Source organism: Cyclopterus lumpus, chromosome 24 (genome assembly GCF_009769545.1).
Source record: "Cyclopterus lumpus isolate fCycLum1 chromosome 24, fCycLum1.pri, whole genome shotgun sequence".
Classification (NCBI taxonomy): Eukaryota; Metazoa; Chordata; class Actinopteri; order Perciformes; family Cyclopteridae; genus Cyclopterus; species Cyclopterus lumpus.
This window is the reverse complement of record NC_046989.1, coordinates 10731077-10747154: the sequence shown is the minus strand read 5'-3', so window position 1 is coordinate 10747154 and position 16078 is coordinate 10731077. Positions and strand designations below refer to the sequence as shown.

The window sequence follows — 16078 nt, the reverse complement described above, 5'->3', positions numbered from 1 at the left end:
GGCTCACGGATCTGGTCTTCATATGTGTCTGGTTTCTATTCTACGTTTCTAAGTATTTCATTCTCAACAAAACCTAAAAACATAAGATTACATATACAATGTACAAACAAGCAAAATAAAATAAGGGAGAACTATGTTAAAATGGACAGAATAAAAACATCCATGTCAGAGACCCAACACATAAAAGCATACAGAGTAAATGAAATGTATAACCACAGACAGGTAAACAACAACAAAAGACATACATGCAGGTGGAGTGAATGGTCGACTAGCAAAGTCAAGACATACAGACCTAAAAACAGACAGTCAACAACTGACAGACAAACTGATTGACTGACAGATTAAAGACGGGTAGGAGCAGTAACAGTCTAGTGCTGCCAGAGCTGGGTACTAATTAACCATTTCTTTGTCTCAGCTTTAAAAGAATTGAATGATTGTAGATCTCTGATTGATCCTGGAATGGAGTTCCAGTGTACTGCTGCCTGTACGGAGAAAGCATCATGACTAGAACCAATGAATTTAGTGTACAGACAGGTCTAATCTCAAGGGAGAAACATTTAGCAATGGTCGCTACAGAATCAATTAAATAGTGATTGAAAGCTTTTGCTACTTCAACTGGATTATTTGACAGTTTCTCATTAATGTTAAGTTCCTGCAGCTTCCTTACTTTGTTGGGATGTCCTGTTAGCTTGTGTAACTGATCCCAGATCATTTTAGTTTTACCTCTTGCCTTATGTTGCCTATTATAGTCAGGAAAAAATCTGCCTTAGCTTTTCTTAACTTCTTTACCACTTTGTTCCTCAGCATAGCAAAATGTTGTCTGTCATGCCTCGATTTATTTTAAATTACAGTTTTTATGACACAATCCCGTTCTTTCATTATTTTGAAGATATCATCATTTATCCAAGGAACAGAGTGTTTGATATTTTTGTTCCTAAATTTGCGACTAAAATCCCTGATAGTGTTCTCTAATTTATCTGAGAATGTTTTACTGTCTTCCTCAATGTCTATTCCCGAAAGTAGATCATCGCAATCAATTAGTTGAAGAGTGTGATGAAAAATATCTTGATTTCTTTTGGGGATTCTAAAAGATTCATCATCCCTGACCGAAGGCCTAAACCACTTGCTGGTTAGTTTCCTGGCTACCAGAGTTAGATTGTTGTCAGAAAGACCAGTTACCATGTTGAGAGTTTTTAGAACTCTATCAGGCCTATTACTAAATATTAAATCAATTTGGGTCCTGGAAGAATTGGTTAGTCTTGTGGGCCCACAGACAATCTGTACAAGGTCAAAGTCATCAGTTAGCCGTTTAAGATTCTTTCTAGATGATTTTTCCTCCCAGTTTATGTTAAAAATCACCCATAATAATGACCTCTTTACTGAAATTACATTATTTTAAAAGTTTCACAGACTCTGCCGCAGGACGCCATGGCGGAACTAGTCAGGAAGACTATTCTGAATGCCAGAGCGCCATCAACCCGTCCACAGTACGAATGTAGATGGAGGCTGTTTTCAGACTGGTGCGTGGGTCACAACGAGGACCCGGTGCAGTGCCCCGTGCCCGTTATACTTGAGTTTCTGCAGTCCCTCCTAGATAAGGACCGGTCTCCCTCTACCCTGAGGGTGTATGTAGCTGCTATCTCATGGCAGCATGTTAAAATTGACAATGACACGGTAGGGAGCCACAGGTTGGTGTCCCTCTTCTTAAAAAGGGGCTCAGGGACTGCGTCCCCCGAGCACCCCAAAGGCTCCTCCATGGGACCTGTCTGTGGTACTGGACATCCTATGCTTGCCTCCTTTCGAACCCCTGGTGGAGGCAGAGCTGAGATGGCTGTCGGCAAAGACCGTTTTTCTCCTTGCCACCACTTCGGCAAAGCGAGTAGGCGAACTGCACGCCCTGTCGGTGAGTTAGTCCTGTCTCAGGTGGAACTTGGATGGTTTGGGTGTTACACTATGGCTTAATGCAGCATTTCTCCATAAGGTGCTGGCAACAGCCTATCCGGCTTGCACAATTTGACCCCCCATTGGAAGAGGAGAGGTCAAGGCTCCTGTGCCCGGTCCGGGCCCTCAGAGCCTATGTCGAAGCCATCACAGGCATACGACAGTCAGAGCAGCTTTTCATCTGTCATGGTGGGACTAGGAAGAGCTGTGCCCTTTCAAAACAGCGCCTGTCCCACTGGATAGTGGAGGCCATTGCCTGTGGATACAAAGCGAATGGCTGTGCTCTGCCATCCGGAGTGAGGGGCCATTCTACCTAGGAATGTTTCCCATCATGGGCAACCCTGAGAGGTGTGCCGGTGGAGGATATATGTGCTGCAGCCTCATGGGCATCACCGAGCATGTTCACCAGATACTACAGGGTGAACGTTGCTACCCATCACTCACTGAGGGTGTTTCTTTGTCCAGATTCCTCTACTTGATCCATACGAGGTAGGCTCCTTGGGTTTCCTGTGACTCTGTTGATACAAGTCATCCAGTGCTAAGCACCGCCTCTGGCGGTCAGGAAGGATGAAATAGAACGAGAGTTATGTATGTAACTACGGTTCTATGAATCCTGGATGACCGCCAGAGTTATTTTCGTGATTTCGCGAGAAGATTCCATAGGCTTGATCTCGGGATGACACCGGAACTTATACCCGGCTGGGGGTCATCTGAGGTCACAAGTGACTTAGTTGTTATTAAAACTCGACCTGCGTGTGCGCGAGACGGAAGATATCCAGTGCTAAGCACCGCCTCTGGCGGTCATCCAGGATTCATAGAACCGTAGTTACATGCGTAACTCGTTGTCTAGGTTATCCTGTTTACATTACTACATGTGTAGTACTTGGATCATCAACTCTCATACCATGAGGAAAGATAAGGAAAGTTCCTACCTACACCTTGAGATTGAAGCTGTTCTGTGTTCCTGCTTTTTGGCTCCTTTAAGTGCCTCCACCCTGTTTATTGGCTCATCCAAACCAGAACAGACTGGACTATTGTGTTTTAGAATTGCATCAGCAGCTTCTGAGGCAGGTTGAGATTCCTGAGCAGCCAGATGTTGCTGGTGATATCCTGCAGGCGTCTACACCCCCAAACAGGACTGTTGGACAAAGACTTGTTTTTCAACCTTTCAGAGTAGCTGCTCTTTGCTCCTCTGATCTTCTTGATCAGTGTGTTCCTGGCCTGGTTGTACAATAATCTCCTGCCCCACCACTGCAGGCCTCTTCCTTGGCTTTTTGATATTATTTCTCAACTACACTTTTTTGTCAACAGTAATCAAAAGACATTTACATTTCTACAAGTGTCGTATTTGGATCATCAACTGTCATACCATGAGGGAAGTTCCTACCTACACCTTCAGATTGAAGCTGTTCTGGAACTTTATGTGCTGACTAAAAATAAAAAATAAGCGAACTGGTTTGAATAGAGTACAAGTTCTTGTTTGATGACTTTAGATTTTTGTTTCAAAACCCAAGCCGGGTTTGAATGTGTGTTGAAGGCGTCTCAACCTCCTGTTTGTAGACGTCAGCTCTGCCTTTAGTACCATCCTCCTTTCCTGCTGTTTGGCCCCTTCAAGCACCTCCACCCTGACTTACCGTATTTTCCGCACTATAGGGCGCACTGGATTATAAGGCGCACTGTCAATGAATGGTCTATTTTCGATCTTTTTTCATATATAAAGCGCACCCGCCTATAAGGCGCATTAAGCGAAACAAAACAGTCAGTCAAACTTTATTAAACATGTTCACAATAACTCTCAACATTGTTCAAACGTTAATGAGCGTATTCAGAATAACTCCCAACCTTGTTCAGTTGTAACACGTAAAAAACAGTCTGATACCGCTAAATCAAACGTTAGCGTAACTCTGTGTGGTCTTCTTTACTTGGCGCAGGTCATCTTCTTCCTTCCTTCACTTCCTTACCATTGATTCATTAATGTTGAATTCTGTCGCAGCTGCTCTATTCCCATGTTCTACTGCGTGACTGATAGCCTTGAGTTTGAAGTCCGCGTCGTAAGCGTGTCTCTTGACAGGTGCCATTTTGGGGTCCTTACACACACACTGTAATATTATGTCGAAGCACAGTATGTATTACTCCGCGACGCTCCTGACTACGGTAGCCGTAAAGGGGCGTTCACACCAAACGCGTTGCGAATCTTTCACGAGTCTGGATCCCATATAAAGTCAACGCATAGACACGTTTGTTGAAATTTTTGGTTGAATAGACGCGTTTCGCGCGTTGCGAAATTTCGCCAGAGTTGAAATATTTCAACTTCCAACGCAAGTTGCAAAAGTTTCGCAACTCGCCAGCCAATCAGTGTTGAGATGCTCCGCCCGTTGGACTGCTGCTGCTCTGGAAGCAGCCAATCAGCATTGAGATGCTCCGCCCGTTGGGCTGCTGCTGCTCTGGTAGCGCTGGAAGCGGAAGTTATCGAGGCGGAGTCGGTGAAACTCTCCGAGCTGTGTGAGCCTACGGGTGATGTTATGAACCCAAACACGAGGGCGTTAGATGTTCCGACGTTTATGGGATGTACACAACAAGTATAAAGCAGAACTAGTGGTTATTTCGACCGTGGTGGATGGTGGAATTTATAACTGTTTTTACCGAGCCAAGCCACGGAGATAAGCCACGCCTCCTTTTCGCAACTGGTTGCGAAAGACACAAATGAACACAACTTGACTGGCGAATAAACTGACGCGAGTTATAAAGCCGTTTGGTGTGAACGCACCATAATGCTGCAAGCGGTGCGGCTTTGTAGTTTACCAAAGTCGTACTAAAACATTTTGACAGAGCGCCGTGTACCACACAAAATCGCTTCGAGGTCAGTAAGCACAACCAGAATTAATTCATATATAAGGCGCTCCGGATTATAAGGCGCACTGTCGTTTTTTGAGAAAATTAAAGGCTTTTAAGTGCGCTTTTAAGTGCGCTTTTAAGTGCGCTTTTAAGTGCGCTTTAAGTGCGCTTTTAAGTGCACCTTTAAGTGCACCTTTAAGTGCACCTTTAAGTGCGCTTTTAAGTGCGCTTTTAAGTGCGCTTTTAAGTGCGCTTTTAAGTGCGGAAAATACGGTAAACCTTTATGTTACTACTGCCTTCCTATAAGAGGTGATGTAACTATTAATGTTGTGTTTCTTGATTTCAGCAGATATACATGTAGCTTTAGAGGTTAAGCATGCATTGTGGTCTTAGTCTGAAATTCTCTACCACATGAACTAATGTCTGCTACAACAGACTATCAATCAATCAAACTTTTATTTCAGACTCAAGGTCCAGATAGTACAACAAATTAAATAGAATAAAATACATACAAAATCACAAGTAAAATACATAGACCTACTGTAGTGACCCCGTTGCCTGTCAACAAGTGGTCACTATGGTTGCTACAGGTTTAGTCTTGACGCGTGCAATAAGTAGATGCCATGTCCAGTTTTTAGTTTGAAATGTTATTTATTTGTAATGTTGTAGGTCTTTTCAACAGAAACCAAAATGTACAGAAGAAAAGAGTGAAAGAAATCAAACCGTAGGTTTGTCGAACACTGTCTACTTCCGCCCGGTCAAAAGACTGTGTGCGCCTGCCAGTCTAGCAACACCTGGCCTTAGTTTTCCTCTTGATTATATTGGCCTGTCTCAATTGACAGTCGTCGCCCTACAACCCCTAGTGGTGGGAGGTCCAACAAAACACAAGTAAACAAAATGGCTCTTACACCTACCAATAGAAAACAGCTTGGAAAGTATTAACTCCTGCAGCCACAAACATTTCACTGGCACTACTCCATCTCGGTCTCTTCAATAATATTCTCATGGCATCATTATAAGCTACTTGAAGTTTCTGTAAGCTTGCTTTTTGTAATTAGACCACAAGTGTGCAGTGTAGAGAAGTGTACACTATGCTCTAAAACAGAGACATCTTCACTCCATCTGTCCACATATAAACCTGTGTGAGAGAATGTTTGCTTGTGCATACTTCATACGACATTGCCTATAGATATCTTCATCATCGGTCATCTATATAATAAATGTCCAAGATATTTTTACCTTATCACAGACACTGAGGTAATTATCAGACAATTTGAAGTCAGGGAATTTTACACTTTTGTCCTCTTTGGTTCTACAGATCAGGATAGCACTCTTACTGGCATTGTATTTGATGTCATGTTCCACACCATATACAGTACATACAGTAAGGAGCTGCTGAAGACCAGCCCTACATGGGCTAAGAATCACAAGATCATCTGCATACATAATATGATTAACTAAAGTTTTACCAATCATGCACCCAGTATTACAGGCGTTCAACTTCTTGGACAGATCATCAATATATAGATTCAAAAGAACTGGGGACAAGATCCCCCCTTAGCAGACCCCAAATGGGGCTGAGACACTTTGGCCCTATTTAACTTGCATCGTCTGGTGGGCATACCAGTAAGCCAGAATTCTCACAATGTGTTTGGGGACACCTCTTTGACTCAATTTTACAAACACCTCTCCATGATTAACACGGTCAAAATCTTTGGAGTCATCAATAAAACACATGAGAACGGATGAGTTTTGATTTCTATATTTGTTGACAATTTCCTTTAAGGCATATACACAAGTCAGTGCAATGGGCCTGTAATTATCTAGGCTACCTACTACCTAGCTCTGTTTTTAATGACAGGCACTAACAGAACCGACAGCATTGAGTCTGGTAACAAGCCATGCGTCACAAAGCCAGTAAAACAAATGGCAAGAAGAGGAGCTATCCTCGGACGAGCATATTTAAGGTGTTCAGCAGTAATATGGTCTAAACCACTTGCTTTGCCATCAGTCAGCTTATTTATAGCTTGGTACACCTCATGTGACATAATCGTCGTTGGCACATTACTCTCAATATTGGCCACCTTTATATAAGTCACTTTTGATACAGTTGAATAAGGTACTATAATGCTGTCACCATAACTCAGCAATATTGTCTGAGAGGGGTTTTGAAATTTTTTCTCAACTGGCATCAAAACACCTTGTTAACACTTAACATTGTCTAGGATTCTCTTGTTTGCATTACTACAAGTGTCGTATTTGGATTATCAACTGTTAGATGATGAGGAAAGATAAGTGAAGTTCTGACAAACATCTTCAGATTGTATCTACTCTAAGTTCAGGCTTGTTGGCTCCTTTAAGCCCCTCCACCCTGACTTCTACCTCCCTCTCTGTGCATTGACATAATAATAAAGGTGTGTTTCACCATTGCATTTTTTGCATTCCTGACTTTCCGTTGTAGTCGGTTACTGTCCTGAGGCAGGTTTAACTTCCTGAAAGGCCAGGTGTAGCTGGTGATGTTCTGACAGGCATGAAGGATGTTTTAGCTTTTGCTTAAAAAAAAACAAATGGCTTGCTTGTGAGTAGAATTACCAATGAAGTAATCCTATTAAAGTTGTGTTTTTGTCACTAATTGCATACATTTTTACTCATGCTCAAATCATGTTGACTTTTACATCTCTAATAAGTATGTGACACACTGAATGACACAATTGAATCCCATGCCGTTTTAATTTTAACTGCAAACAATGCCAAAGATTATGCCTTAAATACAGGTTCTGGTGAAGTGTGCCCCAACACAAGACCCCTGCACCACCATGATGTCAAACACAAAGATAATATAATTTTTTTTTAGAAGATTGAAGATTGAAGACATGGTTCACATATTGTCTTTCAGAGCTAAATCTTGCTAGGGCAACTGCAATCCAAAACTTGGGTTGGATACTTTTTAGATATCTAATGTCCTATTTTTCAAAGCTAAATCAGACTTAGGTCTGACAGCTTGAATAACCCTTCTACATTTTTAAGGTTGTTAGCTCAATATTGTCAGGCATTAGTAGTGCTAAATAAAGCTGAAATATATAATTATTGCAGACAAAACAAGTATGATTAAAATACCCTAAAACAGCATGAAAACGCATATGAAACGCAAATTGCAATGGCTTAACATTCTTCTGACTCACAATAGAAGTTCCCTTTTGATTTTAACTTCAACTCATTTAACGAGTGAACAGGGTACTTTAAAAAAAGATAAACATCAGGAAATTAGCTAGCCTTGATAGTCAAGTATCTGTTATTTTGGACTTTGACCTCTTTGATGCATATCAGTCCAAGCTCAAATATGTCCTATCAAAACTGCTCATTTAACTTATTTCTACATGTCTATGTAAAACACGATTCACACAAAGATACAGGTACCCCATCATAGGCCGACTTAACATGATACAGCCTAGAGTATAGTCAGAATGTAACCCACAACCCAGCATGCAAAACAGGTGTTAAAAGGTATTGATATAGTTGCTTCATGCAGAGAGATAAAACAGCTTGAGTTAAATAGCAATACTGTTCTCGATATGAGCAGGGTCCAGGTAGCTGTAAGGTATTTCAAGCTGCAAGTTCCTTGTTGCAATTGCTTCACTGAGGTTGGACAACTCTGCTTGAAATTCTTTAATCATCTGCTTTGGAGCAGGCTCCTGGAATCGTTCATCGGGGTATGAACCCATGGGAACCTGCCAAAAGGACAAAACAAAACAGTGAATCAGATTGACACAGTAATGTGTTTGGTATAAATTATTTTAAACACTTAAAATGCGAACGTGTTATAATGAGTATTTATCATCACAAAACCTACCATGTCAGAGTATGTCTCTGAAAGTATCCAACCGAGTGCTCCAAAGTTGACTGTCTCACCAACATTTGGGAGAGTCTCCAAAATTGTCTCCATGCTTGACTGCCCCTTAGTGGTTGGAGGAGGTTTGCGCAGCAGAAGTGAGCCATTTGGCATCCAGGAGTAGTAGTCAAACTAAATTAAGAAAGAAATCTCAACATGTCACAACTAAATTAATAAAATAAACTTGATTTAATGTCAATCTACACTGGGAATTTAAACTTTGCACCATTGTAGGGTATATATGACTGCTGCTTTTTATTCTATTCTAGTCTTGATTAGTCTATAACAATTGCAGAGTTTCTATGATATTCGAGTATTCTGTGAAACCTCTTCCCAAATGTAATGCTCAACTAAAGAAAAAGTGTAATAAATTAAAAGCAGATTGCAGACCTGCCAAATGTTCATACATCTGTTTTAGTGTTAAAACTAACTCATACTTGATCAAACATCAATAAACATTCCAATGTCCCAACTAATTACCTGCCCATTGTTTACTGCAGCATGTTGAGCCGTCACTGTGAAGATCACCATGGTGATGAATTTGATCACCTCCTCGACAGTATGAAAGCTCTCTGGAGACCCTGTTGGTAGCATAATTACTATCAGTTCATTATTGGCAATCACAATCTTCATTGCAATATTAAAGGCTCACTGTTAAATACCTGAGGCTTTGTTTCCCAAGAAGCCATGTGTGAATATCTCACTGATCCATTCCTGCAGCTCATTGTCTTTACGCACTTCACTGTCTGAGGGATAGTAGTACTCCACTACTGCCTTCACGAAGCTAGTGAACACAAAATAGATTTAATTTACATTTTGTATCTGTGAATAAGACTCTAATATGTTGCTTGTAGAATTAACCGGTGTGGACAGTTGGAATAATTATTTAAGATAACCTGTTGATGATGTCCCACAGCTTCAGGCCATCATCTCTGTAGTAGAAGTTGGGGATGGATTCCAGTCCTCGTGCAGTGATGTCCTCTGGCAGACAGAGGGAGCTGTAGGTCGTTTCAGAGAGAGCCCTTCTCATGAGCTCTGTCAGTCCGTCATATCCAAGTGAACTCTAATAAGTAATTAATGCACAGATATTGAAAATCAAACACATTTCTTCAAGTAAAAGAATTATGTATTGTATTCAGAAATATGTATTTTACAGAGCCATACAATACTGAAAGCCCCATCAGGTCCAAAAAGATTTTTGCGGCCTCCAGTGTTTATGTACAGAGTAGACTTGAAGTGTGGAATCAGCAGCTGTACAGACAAAGAGAATAATTTTAAAAGTCATGTTTGCTCATTTGAGCAAACAACAGGCAGCACATCTTGTTTGTGTTGATCACCAAAGGAATCCAGGAAACAAGAGTAAACCCTGATGGATGCAAAGTTATTGATCTATAACAAGTTAACTGTCACTTCAAAAGCTAGAAAATGTAATACTGAGTAAAAAGGTAACGCTTAGAGGTGATTCACCATTGATGGAAAATACAACCACATTCTTTGTAAAGATATTACAATATATATTTGGTCTGCACTATTAAGACCATTGCTTACTAGAATAAACACATACACAATTGGTTTACTATGGAAAGGAGACTTTCAATGAGCTGTCTTTTATAGAGAAGTATATAAAAGATCCTCAAATGGTGGAGGGCAAGGTTCCCTGCAAAACAATCTTGAGAGTGATATGCACATTTCTTTTATAGACTGAACGACTGTCAGAAGGGCAACATCTTATATAAAGTAGAAAACAAAGTGAACATCAAAAGTGAAAAATTAGCATACTACAATAACAAATATAAGAGCACAATCCAACAGGAAACACGGGGCGAGACAGAGAGGGAATCGACAAGTTTCCTATTCAATATTTCGTTGCCATATTTCCTGTTTACCCTTTTACTTTCGAGCTGTACCTAGCTACTTCCTCCCCGGAGTCTTTGTGACTTCACATCTCATAAGGTCTATTGGACCTGGCTGTGTCTGAAGCTGGTCCTGGGTCCTTGCCCCTGCTTCCTGCATCTGGCCTGGGCCTGGCCTCCTTCCCAATGGTCCTGCCTCCTTCTCTGTGCCTCCTGCCTCAAAGGCAGACCTCATTGGCCCCGCCTCTTTCGCAATGCCTCATGCCTGGTGGGCGGCCTCCTGCCTCTCTTTCTCCTTCTGTTTCATGGATCGTGGTCCATGCCTAGTAATTATTCATACATTTCTGTCATATTCATTAAATGTGTTGTAACTCTGTAACGCTGTTCATATGTACACATGACATCTATTGCTTCTGTCCATCCGGGGAGAGGGATCCTCCTCTGTTGCTCTACTGGAGGTTTCTTCCTTTTTTCCCTGTGAAAGGGTTTTTCTATTATTTGGGAGTTTTTCCTGATCCGATGGGAGGTCCTGGGACAGGGATGTCGTATGTGTACAGATTGTAAAGTCCTCTGAGGCAAATTTGTAATTTGTGATTTTGGGCTACACAAAATAAACTGAATGTTTCTCTTTATGGTAATACTTATTTATTTATATATTATCGGTGAATTACTCAATGGAAATAGATATTTTTTTAATTGCAATTTTATGTGACTATTTTGAGACCAACATGACATATACGTAAGTTAAGATAATCTTGATTGCATGCATTCCTCATCACTTTTTCTGTCATTTCCTGTCTCTGCTCTATTGACTCTCTAGTAACGACATACAAAAAAATCAGTTCAGATCATTGAAATATATTTAAAAAAGTGCACCAGCAATCATACCTTATAGAGGGGATGAATCACAGAGAATTTGCGGAGAGCAGCAACAGTATAGACCTCTGCCAGAAAGTGAGTTTTCATGAGGTGTTGGACTGCTTGATGATCCATGGAAACAACATTTTTAATAAACATCTTGGCGAGCAGCCAGTCAGTCTCTGAGTCACTGGGCAGAAAGATGGGGTTCTGCTCAGAAGGTTGTTGATGCAACTGGAATTTGATGAAAACATTTTTATTTGTTGTAGGTTAAAGAATGTCAACTGGACTTTTGAAAACATAGTAATGTAGTGTGGAACGTAATATGATCATGTGACTAGACCTGTATTGCAATGGGCATCAGTTTGTTTTCTGGGTTCAAGTAGAGCAAACAGAGACCAGCAGTCACGTGCAGAGGTTTTCCATTATAGGCTCTCGGGGGTATTCCATCCATCTTCTTATGGTCAGAGAGGAATATATTGCCTTTCTGTATGGGAATGAAAGACAGAGGACAGAATTGCACAGATAAATCAAGGCAAAATTATATTGGGATGATAAACACACAAAACCGTCTCCCAAAACCGAGATTATCTCCAAACTAAAGCCACTCTTCTTCTTTCATACCTTCACTTCCTCCTGCAGAGAGCTTCCCTCTTCCAGGAACGGCTTCACCATCTCCTCTGTGACTGGAAAGTTTGGGGGAAGCTCTGAGCAGCGCTTGATCACTTTGGGATTGAGTCCGTTCAGGAACTGGAATCCATAAAAGTCATCTTCCTTCCAGTGCTCGCTAACATACTCTGGAAGAATTGCAAATATGATATATAATATAATATATGTATATGTTTTGCCCAACAGGAACAACATCTAATACAACATTGTAAACTAATTTAAATGGTTAAGTAATTATGGGTTGTATTCAGTTGTATAGACGCACCATGTGTTACACCCAGACCTTCTGAGTAGTTCACTGTCTGTTTTCTGTTGTGTTGTCTGTCACTTACCCAGTCTCTCGTTTCAGAATCCTCCCTCCTTGTGTGTCGTCTTCATGTGTGATTGCAGACCCCGCCCTCATTGTTTCCACCTGTGTCTCGTTTTGTTTCCACCTGTGTCTCGTTTCCCTGTGTATTTAGTCTGTGTCAACCCCTTGTTCTGTGTCAGTTCGGCTCTTAATGTTGCCCAGTAAAGATCCCTATTTCCTGAGTTCTGAATAACGCCTCTTTATCTGCATTTTGAGTCCTATTTCCTGTGGCTCCCAGCCAATCCGTGACACCATGTGGATATCTTAACTCTGCTGAGTGCACCTTTAAAAGTGTTCCTTGGGTTTTAATTTTGGGATAATTTTACATTTGTGTAAATCCTAGATAGATTAGAGATATTAGTGCCGAGTCCATTTAAATAATTTAAGATGCAGTATATCAACTTTTCTTAAAAGGCTTTCATACATATTGTATTATCATTGCAGAATGAACTGTTTTGTTGAACTAATGATAGAATTGGCCAAATGCTCATATTCATTGACATTGAATGATATTATTAATGATGTGGAAAAACAACCTACCTGTCATTGTTGTCTTTTTCCACCAGAAGATTTTGTTCATGTCTTCAATGCTTTCCCATTTTTCAGCAGATCCAAGCAGTCCCTTGAGTTCCAGCTCAATACCACTGAAGTAAGACAGAGTAAAACAAAAAAAGTATTTATAATACATGATTAAACAGAATACTGATATTTATGTGTCAAATTGTCTTTTTGCCTCAAAACATAGAACATGTAACCAGTTGACTATACAATATGTATGTACACATACGTTTTCATTTTCTCATAATCTATTTCAGATGATTTGGAATGAGAGAAGCGGATTTCAGCTGGGAGCTCCAACACATTATTGAAATGGTTGATGTGGGGTAGTCCTTCAGCCAAAATCTTCCATCTAAAAAACAGCCCCACAAAATAAAAGAAGTTACCAAAAGGCACGTATGAATTTCTCCAGATGAACTTCTGAGACCATAACAGCATATGCTGGTACATACTGTACTGCACACATACAAACTTACTGGTAAAAGCTCTTTTTAAGTATCAGCTCTTTTTCGCGGTGTTCAATCATAACGGGATGGTCCTCCTCAAAACCCTTCAAGGCTGAGACATGAAGAGAACATTACATCAATACAACTTTAAAATTGACAAACTATCAACAAAACAAACATGTGAAAATAAGTTGTATCTATAAATCTCAATATTTATGATCTTTCATCAATTATTTGGGGACCTTGAAACAGACCTCTTCCTCCTCTGAGCTCCACCAGTTCTCCTCTAGAGATCCATCTGTAACAGGGGAAAAGAATGGCTTCTCCTTCAGGAGTCGTCACCACTATCTTGGAGAGGTACCACTCATCTTCTGGGAGATAGCAAAAAGGATCTTTCTCCACCTTGATGAGCAGAAGTTTCTCCAGAGACAGATTGGTGCTCAGGGTGTAAGTTCCTGTCTTGAAACAAAGGTTCATGTAAATTTAAACATACAAATACAATATTACAGTTCAACATGAATGTTAGAGTATTGTGAATAACAGTTTAACCCATACTATATAGTATAATATATGTAAGTATCTGAGTACAAATGTCCGCACAGACCGGACAGTCTTCTTAAATATTTATTTTAATATTAAAACATATAGAAATATATATCATCATCTCGTGATAGATGAGCATGCCAACTGGCTGGTGAAAGCCCTTCATAGAATACATCCTAGTAGAAATATTAAAAATTCCAGCTTTTAAAAAGCAATAAGTTAGACTCTGACAAGTTAATTTAAATGTATCATGTGACCTTAGCACCATTAAGATTAAATGCCATTAGATTGTGTTTTCAGTGTATGATTTGAAACGTAAGCCTGTGAAGAACAACCAAAAATATATTGTGTGTGAATGCACGGTAGTCTTTGTAACATCCCAGAATGTCAAAGTCAATGAAGTTCTCCGTAGGAATGGCAGAGTGTACAAGTCCAGGTGGAAGGAAGGAGGGAAGCAAAGGTAGGCTAAAGCTTAGTGAAGCCGGGAGGAGGCGTGCGTGTGCCAGAAAAAGATGTCGTCATTGCATGCATGTTCACCGGGATGGTTCAATCTGAGCTTTTCAGATTTCATAATGACTAACAATACACTGATAAAAGCACTATAAACATGTCATAAACAGTTTATATTGCATAGAACTTTCGTTCTATGTAATATAAACTGTATATAAATGTAATATAAACTGTATATAAATAGGCATCAAAATAGAGCTTGTTTAATCAAAACTAAATTCGCGGGAATGATCCCTTGGACTCCCTGCAGATGTCCAGGCTTAGCCCTGAATGTCCTCAAACTCTAGAAACACTCCTTGCTGACTCAGTTCAGTATGTATGTTGCTTTAGGCAAGCGTCTAAAGAGAACATATCTCCGCCAAGACTAGACATACTTTCACTTTTTTTTAAAAAATAAATGTATCCGACTGTGGCACCAATGGAAAGCATTAAGAATAACTATACAGAAATAGTCACTTTTATTGCTGATGCTCTCATTTGCTTATGTATTAGTATTACATTGAGACCTAATAACCTAACGTGTCACTCTTCCCTGCTTGTCTTCCTGTTCATCCAAGTGTTTATTCCCTTGCTATTCTTCCTGTCCCTATAGTTTGGATCATCCTCCTGGTTCCCCAGTCTGCCTGCCCTATCTTGTCCTGCCCGGTTTCCACCCTCGCCCCCTGTCCTCAGATCCATGACAGTTTTCCCTTTGTGTCAACCGGGAAATAAACATGAAGTGTATTATTTATATAAAAGTTTGATGTTTCTTCAAATAGGCAGAAGACAAATATACAAACAAAAGCCATTACATTGTCCCAGACCTAATTTAAGGATGTTCAACAGGATTCAACTTACTGTCCCAGTCGAAAAGTCAGTTCCAAAGTTGTCCAACTCGGTTCTCTCACTCTGCCCTTCAGTGCCAAATAATGTGACGTATATGTGGTCATTTGTTCCTGAATATTTCATGTCACCCGTTGTGACCTCTAGCTTGTACTCAGCCATGGTCAGTCTGTGGAAACTGTCGAGAAAATTGCAGAGTGAATACTCCAATCTTCTGCAAAAAGACATTGTATGTATATATTTTGCTCCTGTTTACACTAAATGTTTAACATTTGTAAATTATTTATTATTTAGCTTTTGGTAGTTTTTAAACTAAACTCTAAACTCCTAAAGAATGTTAAATGTTAACAGGCATAAAACAACCCTGTTAACATTTAACATTCTTTAGGATTATCTTGTTTACATTACTACAAGTGTAGTATTTGGATCATCAACTGTCATACCATGAGGAAAGATAAGGAAAATGATTACCTACACCTTCAGGTTGAAGCTGTCCTCTGCTCTGTGTTCCTTTAAGCGCCTCCACCCTGACTTCAATTTTTTGTTTACGACCGCCCTCCCATAAGTAACTCTCAACTATAAATGTTCCTACCAACACCATTAGGTTGAATCTGTTCTGTACTCTGTGTTCCTGCTTGTCAGCTCTTGTAAGTCCCTGCCTTCTACCATTTTGTTACTACCTCTCTCAGGGCCACTTTTCAGGCTGGGAATTTCAGGCTCAAGACCAGCCCACTTTTTCCATGGTAGTGGAAATTGGATAAATGAGTTCAGCAAGTTCAGCTCTTACTATCCTGTAGTTTTTAAA

At 40.3% G+C, this 16078-nt stretch overlaps 1 protein-coding gene across 2 annotated transcripts; it reads right to left on the bottom strand.

Annotated features, from left to right (window-relative positions):
- Positions 1 to 7896: 7896 nt before the first annotated feature.
- On the bottom strand, positions 7897 to 15856 carry LOC117727632 (hydroperoxide isomerase ALOXE3-like). Of its 2 annotated transcripts, none has more exons than XM_034528030.1 (15): positions 15749 to 15856; positions 15289 to 15451; positions 13653 to 13857; positions 13429 to 13510; positions 13182 to 13304; positions 12935 to 13038; positions 12001 to 12173; positions 11720 to 11863; positions 11407 to 11610; positions 9830 to 9916; positions 9562 to 9728; positions 9328 to 9449; positions 9146 to 9246; positions 8627 to 8797; positions 7897 to 8504 (listed from the first exon to the last, which is right to left on the bottom strand). In XM_034528030.1, the coding sequence occupies exons 2-15, from the start codon at positions 15433 to 15435 to the stop codon at positions 8325 to 8327; spliced, it is 2010 nt and encodes a 669-aa protein (XP_034383921.1). In that variant the 5' UTR covers positions 15436 to 15451; positions 15749 to 15856; the 3' UTR covers positions 7897 to 8324. The 2 variants fall into 2 exon arrangements, with proteins under 2 accessions (XP_034383921.1, XP_034383920.1); XM_034528029.1 differs by having other exon boundaries at positions 15745 to 15848.
- Between the last annotated feature and the right edge of the window lie 222 nt (positions 15857 to 16078).